The 16,660-nt window shown below is 48.5% G+C and overlaps 1 protein-coding gene across 4 annotated transcripts in view; it reads left to right on the forward strand.

Moving 5' to 3' along the window:
- Positions 1-16,660, forward strand: part of ACD (ACD shelterin complex subunit and telomerase recruitment factor) — a 501,602-nt gene that overhangs the window by 367,631 nt on the left and 117,311 nt on the right. For all 4 annotated transcript variants that reach the window (XM_069217682.1, XM_069217690.1, XM_069217698.1 and 1 more), the window contains exon 11: positions 15,857-15,937. In XM_069217682.1, coding sequence (XP_069073783.1) covers positions 15,857-15,937 — 81 coding nt within the window. The remainder of the gene's footprint in view (positions 1-15,856; positions 15,938-16,660) is intronic.

Here is a 16,660-nt window from a genome sequence, read left to right on the forward strand (position 1 = left end):
TCTCTCCGTGGTTTATTCTGTTCTCGCATTGAAGTTTGTTATACCTGTTGCACCTTCATGACTCAAATTATTTAACCATTCATTTAGCTGCTGTGCAGTGAAACCTCTCAAACATATGGGATTATTCTGCTCTTAACGGTCCTGCAGTCTGCTGATTCATGGTATTAAAGATAGACATATTCTCTGGGGTGTTAAAGGGTACCCCTCCTTGTGGAGTACTGCAATCTACGTTCGGGATCTGATCAGGTCTGTGCACAAAATAAGGGAAGGTTCCCTGAGGAAACCTTGCATCTGGGGGACGTCCAGTCAGACTTGGCATTGGGTTTGGATCTGCAATTCATGTAGGGGTTAACAGTCTAACAAGAGAGCCTGTTCGCTCCATTGCTGAGTTGTTAGAATACACTGATCTCTGCATACCATTTGGTGATATCCAAGCAGATGTAACTGGTGTATTGGGAATCGTTGGAATGAATAACTAATGTGCATTGTTTCCAGACGTACGTGGAGCATACAAAAAACAATGGGGACATACACTCATTGGAACTGTTAATACATGTGGACGAATATGATTTGTCTGACTGAGGAATTGTCCTCCTACACTCTGTCCTGTAAAGACTACTGAAACTCTGTCCTGTTTGACTCGGGGAAACATTTGGCATTCCTTTACTAGACATTTGCACATGTTGATTCAGAATAAAATTTTGCACAGGTGGATTCACATAAGGTGACAGCACCATCTGGTTCACATTAGAATCTTCACAATAGGACTTGGAACAGGTTGAACTGTGTTAAAGCTCTGAACTGGTTACGCCACTTCATGAATTAGTGTCACTGAATTTGCTGGTGTACCTGGTACTATCTGATTTGGGTTTTTGCAACAGGAGCATTAGGCACATTCAGAGTTACATTTGAGGTAGCTTCACTTCTTGCTCCTACCTCAACTGAGTGGTATGGAGACAGAAGATTTAACAAGATCTCATTTATAACCTCATCATTTGACTCACTCTTATATGCGACTGTCTTTTCATCCTCAGTTGTCTGCTCTGCTTTTCCTGTCTGTTTCTTTGTTTTGTGTTAAACTCCTTCCCCATCTTCACTAGAAATAGCTGGATACATCCTAACTCCCTCAATTTTGTCTCCTCTCCACATTTTCTGTTCTGCATCCCACCTAGCCTCAGCAAGTGTCTTGATTGCTTTCTGCATTCTCTTCTCATAATTAGTCATTTCTGGCCTGCTGTGAGTTCCCAAATACGAAGGGCTTCAAATTGTGCGGGTCTTGGAGGCATTTTCATCTCATAAACCACTCACCTCAGATTCTCTAGAATTCTCAGGTTAAAAGTTCCATAGCGGGGAAATGCTAAAGCACCTTCTTTATCAGTATTCTTACACCATTGTTCAAGCCACAAACATGCATGAAATCCTTTCACAGATGATACATAATGACCTGGAGTACCTTCAGGTTGGGTCGCTATACCCCCTCTTACTGGATTAAACAAATTTCTTCTTAATGCACTCTTTAACGTTTTAAAGAATTTCATTTTTAATCAAATTCAGTAAGTCACAATAACTTTTTGTTTGAATCAGTAAGTGACTTCAATCCCACAATCTTTTTCTCGCAATGTTCCCAACCAATAGCAACACAGAACTATCCAACAATACCAGTGCGGCTACACACCACCCACTCTATACCAGTGTGGCACACAATGACGTCACACTCACTTCTTTCAGCAATGCAGTCGCTTCGCAATTGTCTCTCATACAATCGCTCACTGACACACCTAATGCAAAATATTGCGAGCAAAAACCCACAACCTGTCTGCAAATACAGGATAGGGACTCAAAACACTTCAAAGTTGTACGGAGATACACTTTCCGGCTTTAGCCTTCACAAATATACAACGAATGGAACTTCACCAGCAATTCTCACTCTAGTTGTTACAGATCTTCAATGTGCTCTCAGGATTCACCTAGTACCAACCAAAACTCACACTCATTCAAGGAAAACTTGACACTACCAATGACGTCTCTTGACAAGTATCTCACTGCAGACAATAAATTAACCAAGTGTCTTCTACACTTGTGCGTTATCCCAGGATCTTAGGCCACGTTGAACCCATCAACAACAACAGCAACCGTACATTTTTTTTAGCAAAAAGAGCCACAATCAAACAAGTACAAAAACTCTGCAAAAGATTTCACAACATCATACTTTACCACAACCTTTAGGCCAAAAGCAATGCAAGCTCAAAACCCCATTAATACACATCTGTCTCTCGCAGGAACGGCGCTTGAACTTCATTAGTCTTCTGAACGGACCATGAGACAGAATTCGGGGTGGATTAAATTTGGAATGGGCAATCACCTGGGACCAATCCTATCTCCCTAACACTACACTTAAATGGTTCTTTATCCTGTGGTACAAACATCATCTGCTACCAGATCTGCTAAAGCATTTTCATCCTTCACAGGAATCAATGCTCAACAAGGTCAGCGTATCTTTGGACCATGCATATGGTGTGATAGAATTAAACAACAACATTTCAGTGTAAACCAATTACATTACACAGTATGACCACTGTGGCCATACAAGGGAAAACTCCAGCCAGGAATAAAGTTAAAGGGTTTTATTACAGACTTAAGCTCAGAGTCATGTAGACAATTGTCAAAACTAAATTATAAAGATACAGTATCACCAAGGGTTGACCAAGGTGACAAATTAAGGTCAGGCGAACTAAGATAAGGAGAACAAGGAATTCAACAAAGACTATACAAAACATCAGTAAGATAACATGATGTATGGAAAACAAGCGTTGCTCAGTTTTACATTAAGGCAGTTCAAATCATCACAGTTCAATTTAATTGGGTGAAACGCATGCTGGCAAAAAGACGACAAGGGCAAAAGGAATGTAGAAAACGGTAATCTTGGGCATTAGGTTACTAACTAAAGTGGGTAAAAAGTCAAAATTAAGATGATACAGTATCACCCAGGGTTGACCAAGGCAGCGCAGTAAGTTCAGGAGAACTAACATTAAGAGAAATAGGCAATCAACAAAGACAATACAGAACATCAGTAAGATAACCTGATGTGTGGAAATCAAGTGTTGCTCAGATTCAATAAGCATTAAGGCAGTTCAAATCATCACAGTTCAATTTAGTTGGGATTCTTCTGGGATCTGACCAAAGTGCAGCTAGGTATTGACATATTAAAGTTCATACGGCAATATGATTCATCAGTGCACTAGTCCATTTGAAGTTTAGGGGACAACATCCAATCAAAATCAACCATACAACTCCATCTTGAAACATCTTCAGGTTTTGCCCAGGTGGGGAGTAGTGTCCATCCATGTAGCCCCACGCAAGATTGAAACAAATGTTTAATGTGCTAGTCCAGCGACAAGGATGTTCTCCATCGAAGGTCAGTTTCTCACACCTCTCTATGTGTAAAACAATAGGCTTCTATTACCAAACTAGTCTTCCCATGGGAACGGAGTCTGAAAGGAAGGTACACGTTAACAAAATGACTTGACATTCTCTGCAATCACAAGTACAATCAATCAATCAATCAATCAGTGGATTTGTTGGGCTCCGTTATCACCGGTAAGGGTATCCAGGCGCTGTGTCAGCTGCATGGGATTCAGCCGGAGGACTCCGTTGAATAGCTAGGTATTGAGCTGTCTTCTGAGCTCCAGGATAATGGGGGAGGACCTCAGTTGAAGGGGGAGATTGTTCCAAGCTTTTGTTGCCAGGTAGGAGAAGGCGCCTCTACCATAGTTGCTCCTGCGGAAGCGTGGAGTGTGGGCGAGGTAGAGGGTGGCAGATTGAATGTGTCTGGTGGGGTGGTGAAAGTTTAGGCAGTGGTTGAAGCAAGCAGGTCCGAGGTTGTATAGGGTCTTGTAGGTGAGAATCAGCAGATTGAATTGGCATTGTTTGTGTATGGGGAGTCAGTGGAGTTGTGGGGGTATGTTCTTAGGTTGTGGAGTATGAGCCATGCTGCTGTGTTTTGAATGATTTGGCGTTTCTTCATGAGGTGTGTTGAGTCTGACGTAAAGAGTGTTACCATAGTCCAGACGGCTGATCGGTGACGGTGCGCCTGGTGATGCTAGGTAGCCACTTGAAGATCTTGCATAGGATGCGGAGGGTGTGGAAACAGGTGGAGGAAACTGGGTTGACCTGTTTTTCATGCTTAATTTTTTGTGGGCATGTTCTGTCAGTGTGGGATGGGGGTCCTAAGTCTGAAGGCCACCAGGAGCTGTCCCAAGGTGAGGTGGAATTTCTGAGTATCAGGACTTCGGTTTTATTGGTGTTAAGTTTGAGGCAGTTCTCCCTCGTCCAGTCAGGTATAATGCTCATGCAGAGTTGAAAGTTGGTCTTAGACTTGGAGTGGTCTTCTGATAGCAAGAAGATGAGCTGCATGTCCTCTGCACAGGAGAGTGTGTTCGGTCTGTGGTTTCTTACAAAGTTGGCCTGGGCAGGTTATGTAGGTGTTGAATAGGGTGGTGCTGAGGTAAGATCTACCCCTTGAGGGTCAGGGCAGCCCAGTGTCCTTGGTCTAAGAGGGTTCTGATATTGTCCATCATTGCTGTGATTGGAGCGGAATCCAGCAGTTTGTTGTCTTCTAAGTAAGACGCGAGTTATTAATTGATGGCTTTCTCTAAAACATGTGCTTGAAAAGGGAGCAAGGAAATTGGTCAGTAGTTTTTGAGGTCGTTGGGGATGGTAGAGGGCTTCTATAGGAGGTGTTTGATTCTCGTGGATTTCCAGTCGTTCGAGTAGGTGACTAAGTTAAGGGATGAGTTGAGGATGTCTGTGAGTCTGTTGCCAATGCTTTTGATGCCGAGATTGAACAAATGATGTGGGCATGGGTCTTTGGGTGATATTAAGTGGATGGTTTTCATGATGTCAGTGGTAGTTTGGGTGGTGAGCTGATTCCACTTGTAGATTCTGTGTTTAGAAGGAGCATCCAAGAGGGTGAGGAGGCTGAGTCTTCTGCAGTGAGCTGGGGTACAAAGTTCCTGTATATAGTAGTGATTTTGTCGTGAAAGTAGGCGGCGAGGGAGTCGCACAGTTCCTAAGTCAGGTATATGGTGTTCTTTAGTGCTGAAGGGTTGGCGAACTCTTTAAGAATATTGAAGCGTCTTTGCTGCAGTTGCAGCTGGCTTGAATGCGAGTGGACAAGGCTTGCTTTCTGACATTTTTTGGAGAGTTTGTAGTAGTGGTTGAGAGTGTACTTGAATGTTGATCGTTCATTGTAGAGTGTGGATTTGTGCCATTTCCTTTCTAGTTGTTTGCTGGTGCGTTTTGCGGTGCAGAGATCTGGCGTGTACCAACTTGATTGTTTGGAGGTTTTGTAGGGTTTGGTGGTTTTGGTGGGTTGACAATGTCTGTGCAGTGTGATATCTTGGAGGTGAAGTATTTGACATCTCTTTGGATGTCTGTGGTTGTGAGTGGTGTCCAGCGTGTAGGAGTTGAGTGCGTCGGGCCACTGATTTCCAGTTATCTTGTTCCAACTTTGATGTGAGGTGGGAGGAGGTCTGGGTATTCTGTTCTGTGTGAAGAGGTATTTGAAATGAACTATGGCTTGGTCGGTCTAGGTAAGCTTGGTGGTGTGACTGTATTCAATCTGTTGCTAGAGGTGAATATGGGGTCAAGGGTGTGTCCAGTGATGTGTCTGTGACTCCCTGTCAGAGGCCGATGAGTCCCATACTGCCATGGAGGTTGGTGGTGTGGGAGTCATTGGTGCCCGAGCAAGACGTAGTGTTCGGTTTTGATGGCTTGTGGGGTGATTTCCGGATTGGTGTCACAGGACCCAGGGCGGGGTCTGAGGGGGTTCTATAGGCGAGTGTGCCTTTGATGGTGGTGGTGTTGTCGATGTTGATCTGAAAGTTGATGTGCTCCATGATTGGTGCGCTTGTCTCTTCTGTGGTTGTGCAGTGGATTGATTATTTGTGGATTTTGGCGGAGCCTCCTCCAAGCTTGTTGGTGAGGTCATGGTTTACGGTCTTGTAGCCATCAGGTAAGGCTGCAGCAGAGGCGGTGTTGAGCCAGGCTCCTGTGAGGAAAACTAGGTCAGGTGCAAGGATGGTGATGGTGTCCAATATCTTGTATAGTACAGGGCCTCACTTGGGCTAATGTGAGTGAATTATAACAGCGCATTAATACAGTCAAATAAAACACATTTTTATATGCAAACTGTAAGTTCAACATTAATACTTCTTCATTAATATTCATGTTACAGTAACTTTAACCAAAATAACTGTTAACACATTTCAATCATTATAATGCAGAACTACATTTCTCTATTTTTGCACACATATTTTAAACACTAATTAATAGAAATTCAATATTGTTTCAATATAGACTATTAGTTTAGACTCTAGATTATATCATAATGACAGATTAATCCTTCAATTGTAAATTGAAAAATAAATCTTGATACCACCAATGTATCAGCCATTAGTCTAAACGAATGCACACTAAAATAGCTCCTCAGTGCATCACTCTGCAACCAAAACCATTAGTACCTTGCTTAACATAATGCATAACTGTCACGTATAGATGATCACTGTGATATGAGGGACAGCGCTACAATTTCTGCTACATCAGTTTTCTTTCTGACTTGGTCTTCATTTAGCTTCTCATGTTAATATGTTGTAATGGAGTTCTTCATATTTCCTTGTCAAGAAGAATTGTTGATTCCTCCAATGCAGGCTCAGTAGAAAATTATTGTCTATACCTGATTTTTGCCCTTAGATGACATCACATTTACTCCGTCAGTCTTCAGTTCAGTCCCTCTGGTTTTCTAGTCCTACTCTCCCAAATGTCTAGATGTCTTCTAAGGCTAGTATCTACCATGCCTGTTCACAAAAAGACAGTACATTCAGTAAAAGAAACAAAAAACACCTGCCTTTACAAAGTTACTGTACAGTATGAACACGGAAGGTGAGGTACAATATTACTTGTCAAAAAATTGTGTTGATATGGATATTGTAACTGCTGAACTTTGAATTAGTTGTTTGCCCATGAAGATAAAAACAGAACTGTGATAGATTTGTATTTCAATAATGATGACAGGTAAGCATTAAATCAAGGTCAAAGGGAGTCTCGTGGAGTAAACTGTCATTGACCCTGGTTTGATTTGTGTCTGTTGGGGGGCACTATGCAAAGTCACACAAGTGGGGGAGCATTTTTATTGGGACAAGTGGGGGAACGCTGTGTGAAAGGAATTTTGTGGATTCCTGTTGATCCCAGAGGTTTACATCACAGAAATACAAGCAAAACAACAAAGTCTGTTGCGGGTCATTTTAGAGGCTGGGGTTACGCCCAATGCCAAGGCAGGCCGCCCCCACCTGTTTCTCTACAAAAATGTTATCCCAAGGGTCAGACGGGCTTTCTGCCCTCAGGGGTGTAGAAAGAAATTTGGGACTAGTTGTACTGGAGAGCATTATCCATTGCCAAGGGTAGCCACTCCCCCCTCTAAATATAATCCCTGGTGGCCTAGTGGGCTTTCTGTCTATCGCCCCTCACCCTCAACCCCCAGCCAGATGCTGATTGGAGTAAAATGCCTCCATTCTGCCCCGGACTGGGGGCAGAAAGACTGCTGGGTGTTATATGGATGGGTTGGGCTAGGCCCAATCACTGAGTGGTCTTCCCCCACCTAGTTATGGCCCTATTTAAAAAAATCCCATGTGTCTAGTGGGCTTTCTGGAAAGAGGGGTCAAAAAGACTTCTGGTCTCAGTGGGTGCAATAGTCCATTGTTGGGAAGACGGACCCCACCCCCCCACCAAATATAGTCCCTGGTGGTGGTGTGGGCTTTCTGCCCCCACTAGCAGCAGACTGGAGGAATACATCTCCAATCTAGGGTTATATGGGTGGAGGGCCGGGTGGGCTGCCTTGAGCCATTTATCACTTGTCTGTAATCTTCTTCTGTACTCTTCTTTCCCCCGTCTTCACTCTTCTTCTCTTCTTTCTCATCTTCTTCTGTGGTCTTCTGCCCTCTGTTCTTCGTTTTCTGTATCTTCTTCTGTGTTCTTTTGTGTTCTTCTGTGTTCTTCCGGTCTTCCTTTCTTCTCTCCTTCCGGTCTTCTGATCTTCCTTTCTTCTCTCCTTCCGGTCTTCTGTTCTTCTGTTCTTCTGTTCTTCTTGTCTTCTGCCTTCGGCTCTTCTGCCTCCTCCGTCCTCTTCTCCCCGCGCCTGCCCTCCTGCTCCTGCCTCATCCCCCTCCCCCATTCGCATCCCCCTCTCTATCTCCCCTATCTAACCCGTTCACTATCTACCTCCCTCACTCCTCCTATCTACCTATCTCTCTATCCCACTATCTAACTCCCTCACTCTCCACCTCCTCCTATCTTCCTATCTCTCTATCTATTTCCCTATCTATCTATTTCCCTATCTACCCATTTTCTCTATCTATTTCTCTATCTCTCCCCCCTCCCTCACCCCCTCTATTACCTATCTTCCTATCCTCTCACTCTACCTCTCACCCTCACCCACCTCTACAACCCCCCCTCCCCTATCTTCTCAACCCTACTCCTATCTTTCTCCCTTATCTCCTAAACCTCCTAACACTCACCCCCCTCCACCCTTAAACCCTCCTCCCCCAGCTCTTCTCACTCTACCTGTCCCCCCCTTCCTCGCGCTTTCCCGCCGCGACCTCCTGCACGCCCCCGTCCCCCAGCTCCCATTCGCCCCCACCTGACCCCTCCCCCCCTCCTACCTCATATGGCGCCCGCTGCGCGACAGTGGTAGCGACCCTTGACCCAAGGGTAGGTCGCTCCCCCTGCCGCTGCAGCTCCTCCAGGTTCCTGAGTTCCTGAGACCCACCTCACAGTAAGTACCCCCCCTCCCAGCCCCTCGCTCTGCCCCGCGCTACTCACCCTCTCTCCTGCTCCTGCTTCTTTTCTTCTTTTCTTCTTCTCTGTTCTTCTGTTCTTCCTCCTCGCTCCTCGTCTGTAATCTTCTTCTGTACTCTTCTTTCCCCCGTCTTCACTCTTCTTCTCTTCTTCCTCATTTTCTTCTGTGGTCTTCTGCCCTCTGTTCTTCGTTTTCTGTATCTTCTTCTGTGTTCTTTTGTGTTCTTCTGTGTTCTTCTGTGTTCTTCCGGTCTTCCTTTCTTCTCTCCTTCCGGTCTTCTGATCTTCCTTTCTTCTCTCCTTCCGTTCTTCTGTTCTTCTGTTCTTCTTGTCTTCTGTTCTTCTTGTCTTCTGCCTTCGGCTCTTCTGCCTCCTCCGTCCTCTTCTCCCCGCGCCTGCCCTCCTGCTCCTGCCTCATCCCCCTCCCCCACTCGCATCCCCCTCTCTATCTCCCCTATCTAACCCGTTCACTATCTACCTCCCTCACTCCTCCTATCTACCTATCTCTCTATCTCTCTATCCCACTATCTAACTCCCTCAGTCTCCACCTCCTCCTATCTTCCTATCTATCTATCGATTTCCCTATCTACCCATTTTCTCTATCTATTTCTCTATCTCTCCCCCCCTCCCTCACCCCCTCTATTACCTATCTTCCTATCCTCTCACTCTACCTCTCACCCTCACCCACCTCTACAACCCCCCCTCCCCTATCTTCTCAACCCTACTCCTATCTTTCTCCCTTATCTCCTAAACCTCCTAACACTCACCCCCTTCCACCCTTAAACCCTCCTCCCCCAGCTCTTCTCACTCTACCTGTCCCCCCCCTTCCTCGCGCTTTCCCGCCGTGACCTCCTGCACGCCCCCGCCCCCCAGCTCCCATTCGCCCCCACCTGACCCCTCCCCCCCTCCTACCTCATATGGCGCCCGCTGCACGACAGTGGTAGCGACCCTTGACCCAAGGGTAGGTCGCTCCCCCTGCCGCTGCAGCTCCTCCAGGTTCCTGAGTTCCTGAGACCCACCTCACAGTAAGTACCCCCCCCCCTCCCAGCCCCTCGCTCTGCCCCGCGCTACTCACCCTCTCTCCTGCTCCTGCTTCTTTTCTTCTTTTCTTCTTCTCTGTTCTTCTGTTCTTCCTCCTCGCTCCTCGTCTGTAATCTTCTTCTGTACTCTTCTTTCCCCCGTCTTCACTCTTCTTCTCTTCTTCCTCATTTTCTTCTGTGGTCTTCTGCCCTCTGTTCTTCGTTTTCTGTATCTTCTTCTGTGTTCTTTTGTGTTCTTCTGTGTTCTTCTGTGTTCTTCCGGTCTTCCTTTCTTCTCTCCTTCTCTCCTTCCGGTCTTCTGATCTTCCTTTCTTCTCTCCTTCCGTTCTTCTGTTCTTCTTGTCTTCTGTTCTTCTTGTCTTCTGCCTTCGGCTCTTCTGCCTCCTCCGTCCTCTTCTCCCCGCGCCTGCCCTCCTGCTCCTGCCTCATCCCCCTCCCCCACTCGCATCCCCCTCTCTATCTCCCCTATCTAACCTGTTCACTATCTACCTCCCTCACTCCTCCTATCTACCTATCTCTCTATCTCTCTATCCCACTATCAAACTCCCTCAGTCTCCACCTCCTCCTATCTTCCTATCTCTCTATCTATTTCCCTATCTATCGATTTCCCTATCTACCCATTTTCTCTATCTATTTCTCTATCTCTCCCCCCCTCCCTCACCCCCTCTATTACCTATCTTCCTATCCTCTCACTCTACCTCTCACCCTCACCCACCTCTACAACCCCCCCTCCCCTATCTTCTCAACCCTACTCCTATCTTTCTCCCTTATCTCCTAAACCTCCTAACACTCACCCCCCTCCACCCTTAAACCCTCCTCCCCCAGCTCTTCTCACTCTACCTGTCCCCCCCCTTCCTCGCACTTTCCCGCCGCGACCTCCTGCACGCCCCCGCCCCCAAGCTCCCATTCGCCCCCACCTGACCCCTCCCCCCCTCCTACCTCATATGGCGCCCGCTGCGCGACAGTGGTAGCGACCCTTGACCCAAGGGTAGGTCGCTCCCCCTGCCGCTGCAGCTCCTCCAGGTTCCTGAGTTCCTGAGACCCACCTCACAGTAAGTACCCCCCCCTCCCAGCCCCTCGCTCTGCCCCGCGCTACTCACCCTCTCTCCTGCTCCTGCTTCTTTTCTTCTTTTCTTCTTCTCTGTTCTTCTGTTCTTCCTCCTCGCTCCTCGTCTGTAATCTTCTTCTGTACTCTTCTTTCCCCCGTCTTCACTCTTCTTCTCTTCTTCCTCATTTTCTTCTGTGGTCTTCTGCCCTCTGTTCTTCGTTTTCTGTATCTTCTTCTGTGTTCTTTTGTGTTCTTCTGTGTTCTTCTGTGTTCTTCCGGTCTTCCTTTCTTCTCTCCTTCCGGTCTTCTGATCTTCCTTTCTTCTCTCCTTCCGTTCTTCTGTTCTTCTGTTCTTCTGTTCTTCTTGTCTTCTGTTCTTCTTGTCTTCTGCCTTCGGCTCTTCTGCCTCCTCCGTCCTCTTCTCCCCGCGCCTGCCCTCCTGCTCCTGCCTCATCCCCCTCCCCCACTCGCATCCCCCTCTCTATCTCCCCTATCTAACCCGTTCACTATCTACCTCCCTCACTCCTCCTATCTTCCTATCTCTCTATCTATTTCCCTATCTATCGATTTCCCTATCTACCCATTTTCTCTATCTATTTCTCTATCTCTCCCCCCTCTCTCACCCCCTCTATTACCTATCTTCCTATCCTCTCACTCTACCTCTCACCCACCTCTACAACCCCCCCTCCCCTATCTTCTCCACCCTACTCCTATCTTTCTCCCTTATCTCCTAAACCTCCTAACACTCACCCCCTCCACCCTTAAAACCCCCTCCCTCAGCTCTTCTCACTCTACCTGTCCCCCCCTCCCTCGCGCTTTCCCGACGCGACCTCCTGCACGCCCCCGCCCCCCAGCTCCCATTCGCCCCCACCTGACCCCTCCCCCCCCTCCTACCTCATATGGCAGCCGCTGCGCGACCGCGCCGCTGGCGCGCCGGAGGCGTGCCAGAGGCAAGCCCGTCTGCGCCCGTCCGCGCCTGTCCCGCGCCCAGCGCCACGACCCCTGGTCCCCAGCTCTCCCAAGCCCCGCTGACCCGCTACGACCCCACCACCCTCCACGCCCTCAACCCAGGACGCTCCAACACCTGCTTCCAAGCTCACCCCAAACGCACCCATGGACCCTTCGCCTGCAACTCCTGCAAACGCACCTTCCACCACGCAACAACCACAACCACAAGCCCACGCGCCATCAACCACCTCAAGTGCATCCTAGTCAACGCTCGCTCCGTCCACAAACACGCCGTTGAACTCTGGGACCTCCTGGACTCCATAGCACCGGACGTCGCCTTCATCACGGAGACCTGGATGAACGCCTGCTCGGCCCCTGACATCGCCACTGCCATCCCCGAAGGCTACAAGATCTCCAGAAAAGACCGCACCAACCAGGTAGGAGGAGGTATCGCCATCGTCTTCAAAGACTCCATCAGCGTCACCACCTCCACCGAAGACACCCCTCTCGCCGCTGAACACCTGCATTTTCAGATTCGCACCGATCCGAGGACCACCCTCAGAGGATCCCTCATCTACCGTCCTCCCGGGCCACGTGCCCCTTTCAGCGACGCCATCGCCGACTTCATCTCCCCGCACGCCCTCGCCTCGCCGGACTACATCCTCCTAGGTGACCTCAACTTCCATCTGGAACAAAACAACGACCCCAACACCACCACCCTGCTCGACAACCTCGCCAACCTCGGCCTCAAACAACTGGTGAACACCGCCACCCACATCGCCGGACACACGCTTGACCCCATCTTCTCCGCCAGCAAACACGTCTTCTTCAGCCACGCCTCCGCCCTACACTGGACCGACCACAGCTGCGTCCACTTCACATTCCGACGCGAGACCCGCCACCTCCGCACCCAACCCATCCCTCGTCGACAGTGGAACAAGATCCCCGAAGAGCAACTCTTCTCCGCACTCGCCGCCAACCAACCCACCCTCACCACCGACCCCAACGATGCAGCCCTCAGCCTCACAAACTGGATCTCCAACTGCGCAGACATCCTTGCTCCCCTCAAACGCACGCATCGACAGACCAACACCAAAAAACCTCTCTGGTTCTCTGACACCCTCAAAGAATCTAAGAAAACTTGTCGCGCCCTTGAGAAAGCCTGGCGCAAGGACCGCACCGCTGACAACATGACCGCCCTCAAGAACGCTACCCGCGAACACCACCACCTGATCCGCGCTGCCAAAAGGAACTTCTTCACCGACAGACTGGACAAAAACAGACACAACAGCAGAGAACTCTTCAACATCGTCAAGGAGTTCTCCAACGCCAACGCCGTCACGCCCTCACAGGATCTGTGCGAATCCCTCGCCACTTTCTTCCATCGCAAGATTAGCGACCTCCACGACAGCTTCGGACACCAGACCCAACCAAACACCACCGAACCGGCATCCACGGCCATCACCCTCAACAACTGGTCCCACATCAACACGGAAGAAACCAAATCCATCATGAACTCTATCCACTCCGGCGCCCCTTCGGACCCCTGCCCGCACTTCATCTTTAACAAAGCCGACGACATCATCGCCCCGCACCTCCAGACCGTCATCAACTCTTCTTTTTCTTCTGCTACCTTCCCCGAATGCTGGAAACACGCTGAAGTCAACGCCCTACTAAAGAAACCTACGTCTGACCCGAGCGACCTGAAAAACTTCCGCCCCATCTCTCTTCTGCCTTTCCCAGCCAAAGTAATAGAGAAGACCGTCAACAAACAGCTGACCACCTTCCTGGAAGACAACAACCTGCTCGACCCCTCACAAACCGGATTCCGAACCAACCACAGCACTGAAACCGCCCTCATCTCAGTCACTGACGACATCAGAACCCTGATGGACAACGGTGAAACAGTTGCCCTCATTCTGCTCGACCTCTCGGCTGCCTTTGACACCGTCTGTCACCGCACCCTAATCACCCGCCTCCGCTCCACCGGAATCCAAGGCCAGGCCCTGGACTGGATCGCCTCCTTCCTCTCAAACCGTTCCCAAAGAGTTTACCTCCCTCCGTTTCGCTCAGAACCCACCGAGATCATCTGCGGCGTACCCCAAGGCTCATCACTCAGCCCGACACTCTTCAATGTCTACATGAGCCCCCTCGCCAACATCGTACGCAAGCACGACATCATCATCACCTCCTACGCCGACGACACCCAACTTATACTCTCCCTCACCAAGGACCCCGCCAGCGCCAAGACCAACCTACAAGAGGGTATGAAGGACGTCACAGATTGGATGAGGCTCAGCCGCCTAAAGCTGAACTCTGAAAAAACGGAAGTCCTTATCCTCGGCAACACCCCGTCCGCCTGGGACGACTCCTGGTGGCCCACGGCCCTCGGCACCGCGCCGACCCCCACAGACCACACCCGCAACCTCGGCTTCATCTTGGATCCTCTTCTCACCATGACCAAGCAAGTCAACGCCGTGTCCTCCGCCTGCTTCCTCACCCTCCGCATGCTCCGCAAGATCTTCCGCTGGATCCCCGCCGACACCAGAAAAACCATGACCCACGCCCTCGTCATGAGCCGCCTGGACTACGGCAACACCCTCTACGCCGGGACGACAGCCAAACTCCAAAATCGCCTGCAACGCATTCAAAACGCCTCGGCCCGCCTCATCCTCGACATACCCCGCAGCAGCCACATCTCCGCACACCTGAGACACCTACATTGGCTCCCAGTCAGCAAAAGGATCACCTTCCGACTTCTCACCCACGCACACAACGCCCTCCACGACAAGGGACCGGAATACCTCAACAGACGCCTCAGCTTCTACGTCCCCACCCGCCTCCTCCGCTCCTCTGGCCTCGCACTCGCTGCTGTCCCTCGCATCCGCCGCTCCACGGCGGGTGGGAGATCTTTCTCCTTCCTGGTGGCCAAGACCTGGAACTCCCTCCCCACCAGCCTCAGGACCACCCAGGACCACTCCGCTTTCCGGAGCCTCCTAAAGACCTGGCTGTTCGAGCAGCGATAACCCCCCTTTTTCCCCTAGCGCCTTGAGACCCGCACGGGTGAGTAGCGCGCTTTATAAATGTTAATGATTTGATTTGATTTGATAGGTCATTGCGAGGGGGCAGCTCCCCTTCTCAAAAAAGAGTCCCTGATGTCTAGTGGATTGGGTCCCTGCTTGGAGATCGCCCTCCTGCTGCGATTCCCAAGCAGGGATCCACAAGAAACCATTGGAAAAAGTAGATTCTCCCCTTTCCTTTAATACCTCTCCCGTCTGAATCAGTGCTCCGGGTCTGAGATATCCCCGAGGACCAATGCATTGAGATGAGCCGAACGCCTCATTTCCATTTTGTTTTCATTGTAAAGATGTTAGCCTGACGTGCAGGCTGATCATCATTTCAATGAAAAACATTTAGCCTCAGGTGCTGAGGAATCTCTTCTCCAGCTCCCGAGGCTGATTTTAGTCAAAAGAATCCCTCTAGTGCCCGCACCAGAGGGGTTTCCTGCCTCCGGTGCGAGGACGTCAAAAGCTCCTGCTCTAAACTGCACAGTAGGGTATGAAAAAAGGAACTTTTGTTCTGTGGTAAAATATAGTCCATGTTTGATTATAACTTTCAACTGGACAATGCAAATGTTTGCTTTCCGAGCTACCTCCTATGGATACATCATCCTACAAAATACAAATTTAAGTAGTCTTGTTATCTTCCGCTGAAACCCCTAAATTTAACTGTCATTTAATTTGTGTGATTTATGCAAAGATGAACTCATTCTGACTTAACGTATGGATATGCCACATGCTCCTTTGAAACATTAGTTGCAGTCATTTGATACTCTTCTGATATCAGAGATGATTAACCTTAAATTATTTCTTCTCGAGTATTACTGTTTGGCATGCAGCTGCAGTACTGATAAACGCGTACCACTCCATCCTATTAAAACATTGAATTATCTGCCATGTTTTCCTTGCAGAATGGAGCGATGACTACTCTGTGGCTAATAACAGTGATGAGAGGGAATTTTGCCAGGAGGACATAGTTGGTACGCATTCGAGTAAGTATTGTTTCTGCACTGAATCATCAATTATTGCTACATAGGGCAATAAACAAAGTTATGCCATAAACAAACTTGGTACAAAAAGCTAATGTTTACATGGAAAGTTAACTTGGTATCTTTTTTAATAGAGAACCGGAAAAAAGCAGTGAGCCTTAATAACTGTGTTGACAAAAAAGTATTTTCTTAGCCAGGACTGTACAGCTGGTACAACGGACTAAGCAAAAGCGTAGTTAGTTATTTTTAGAATTTTCACTGAGGTTGTAACAACTACTATGACGTTGCTCATTTGCCCCATGCACGCACAACCAGGGCATTCATCATTGAATAGAGTTGGCTATATTTTAAGAAAACCGTTCAAAGATGGCTGCTGTTGGTCTACTGTGATCTGCGGCGTTCATCTTTGATTCTATTTTTATTTATTTTTGGGAAACCCAATTCAAAGATGGTTACCACGGATGTGCTCAAATTGGTGCCCATCCACGGATCTGTTTTGTCACATTCAGAGATGGTTATCCCAGACGTGTAAGCATAAACAGCAGCCACCTTTGAAAGGTTTTCTTGTAGAATAACAAAATAGATTAAAAAAATATCCGATGCATTTGCGTGCAATCTTGAAATGGTGTAAAACAACATTTTAAGATGACCACTGACTGAGGACGGCGCTGAAGTGTCAGGGATCTCACGGTCAGTCATATTTAGGTTGAGGTTAGAAAGACATAG

The sequence above is a fragment of the Pleurodeles waltl genome, chromosome 2_1 (genome assembly GCF_031143425.1).
Source record: "Pleurodeles waltl isolate 20211129_DDA chromosome 2_1, aPleWal1.hap1.20221129, whole genome shotgun sequence".
Lineage (NCBI taxonomy): Eukaryota > Metazoa > Chordata > Amphibia > Caudata > Salamandridae > Pleurodeles > Pleurodeles waltl.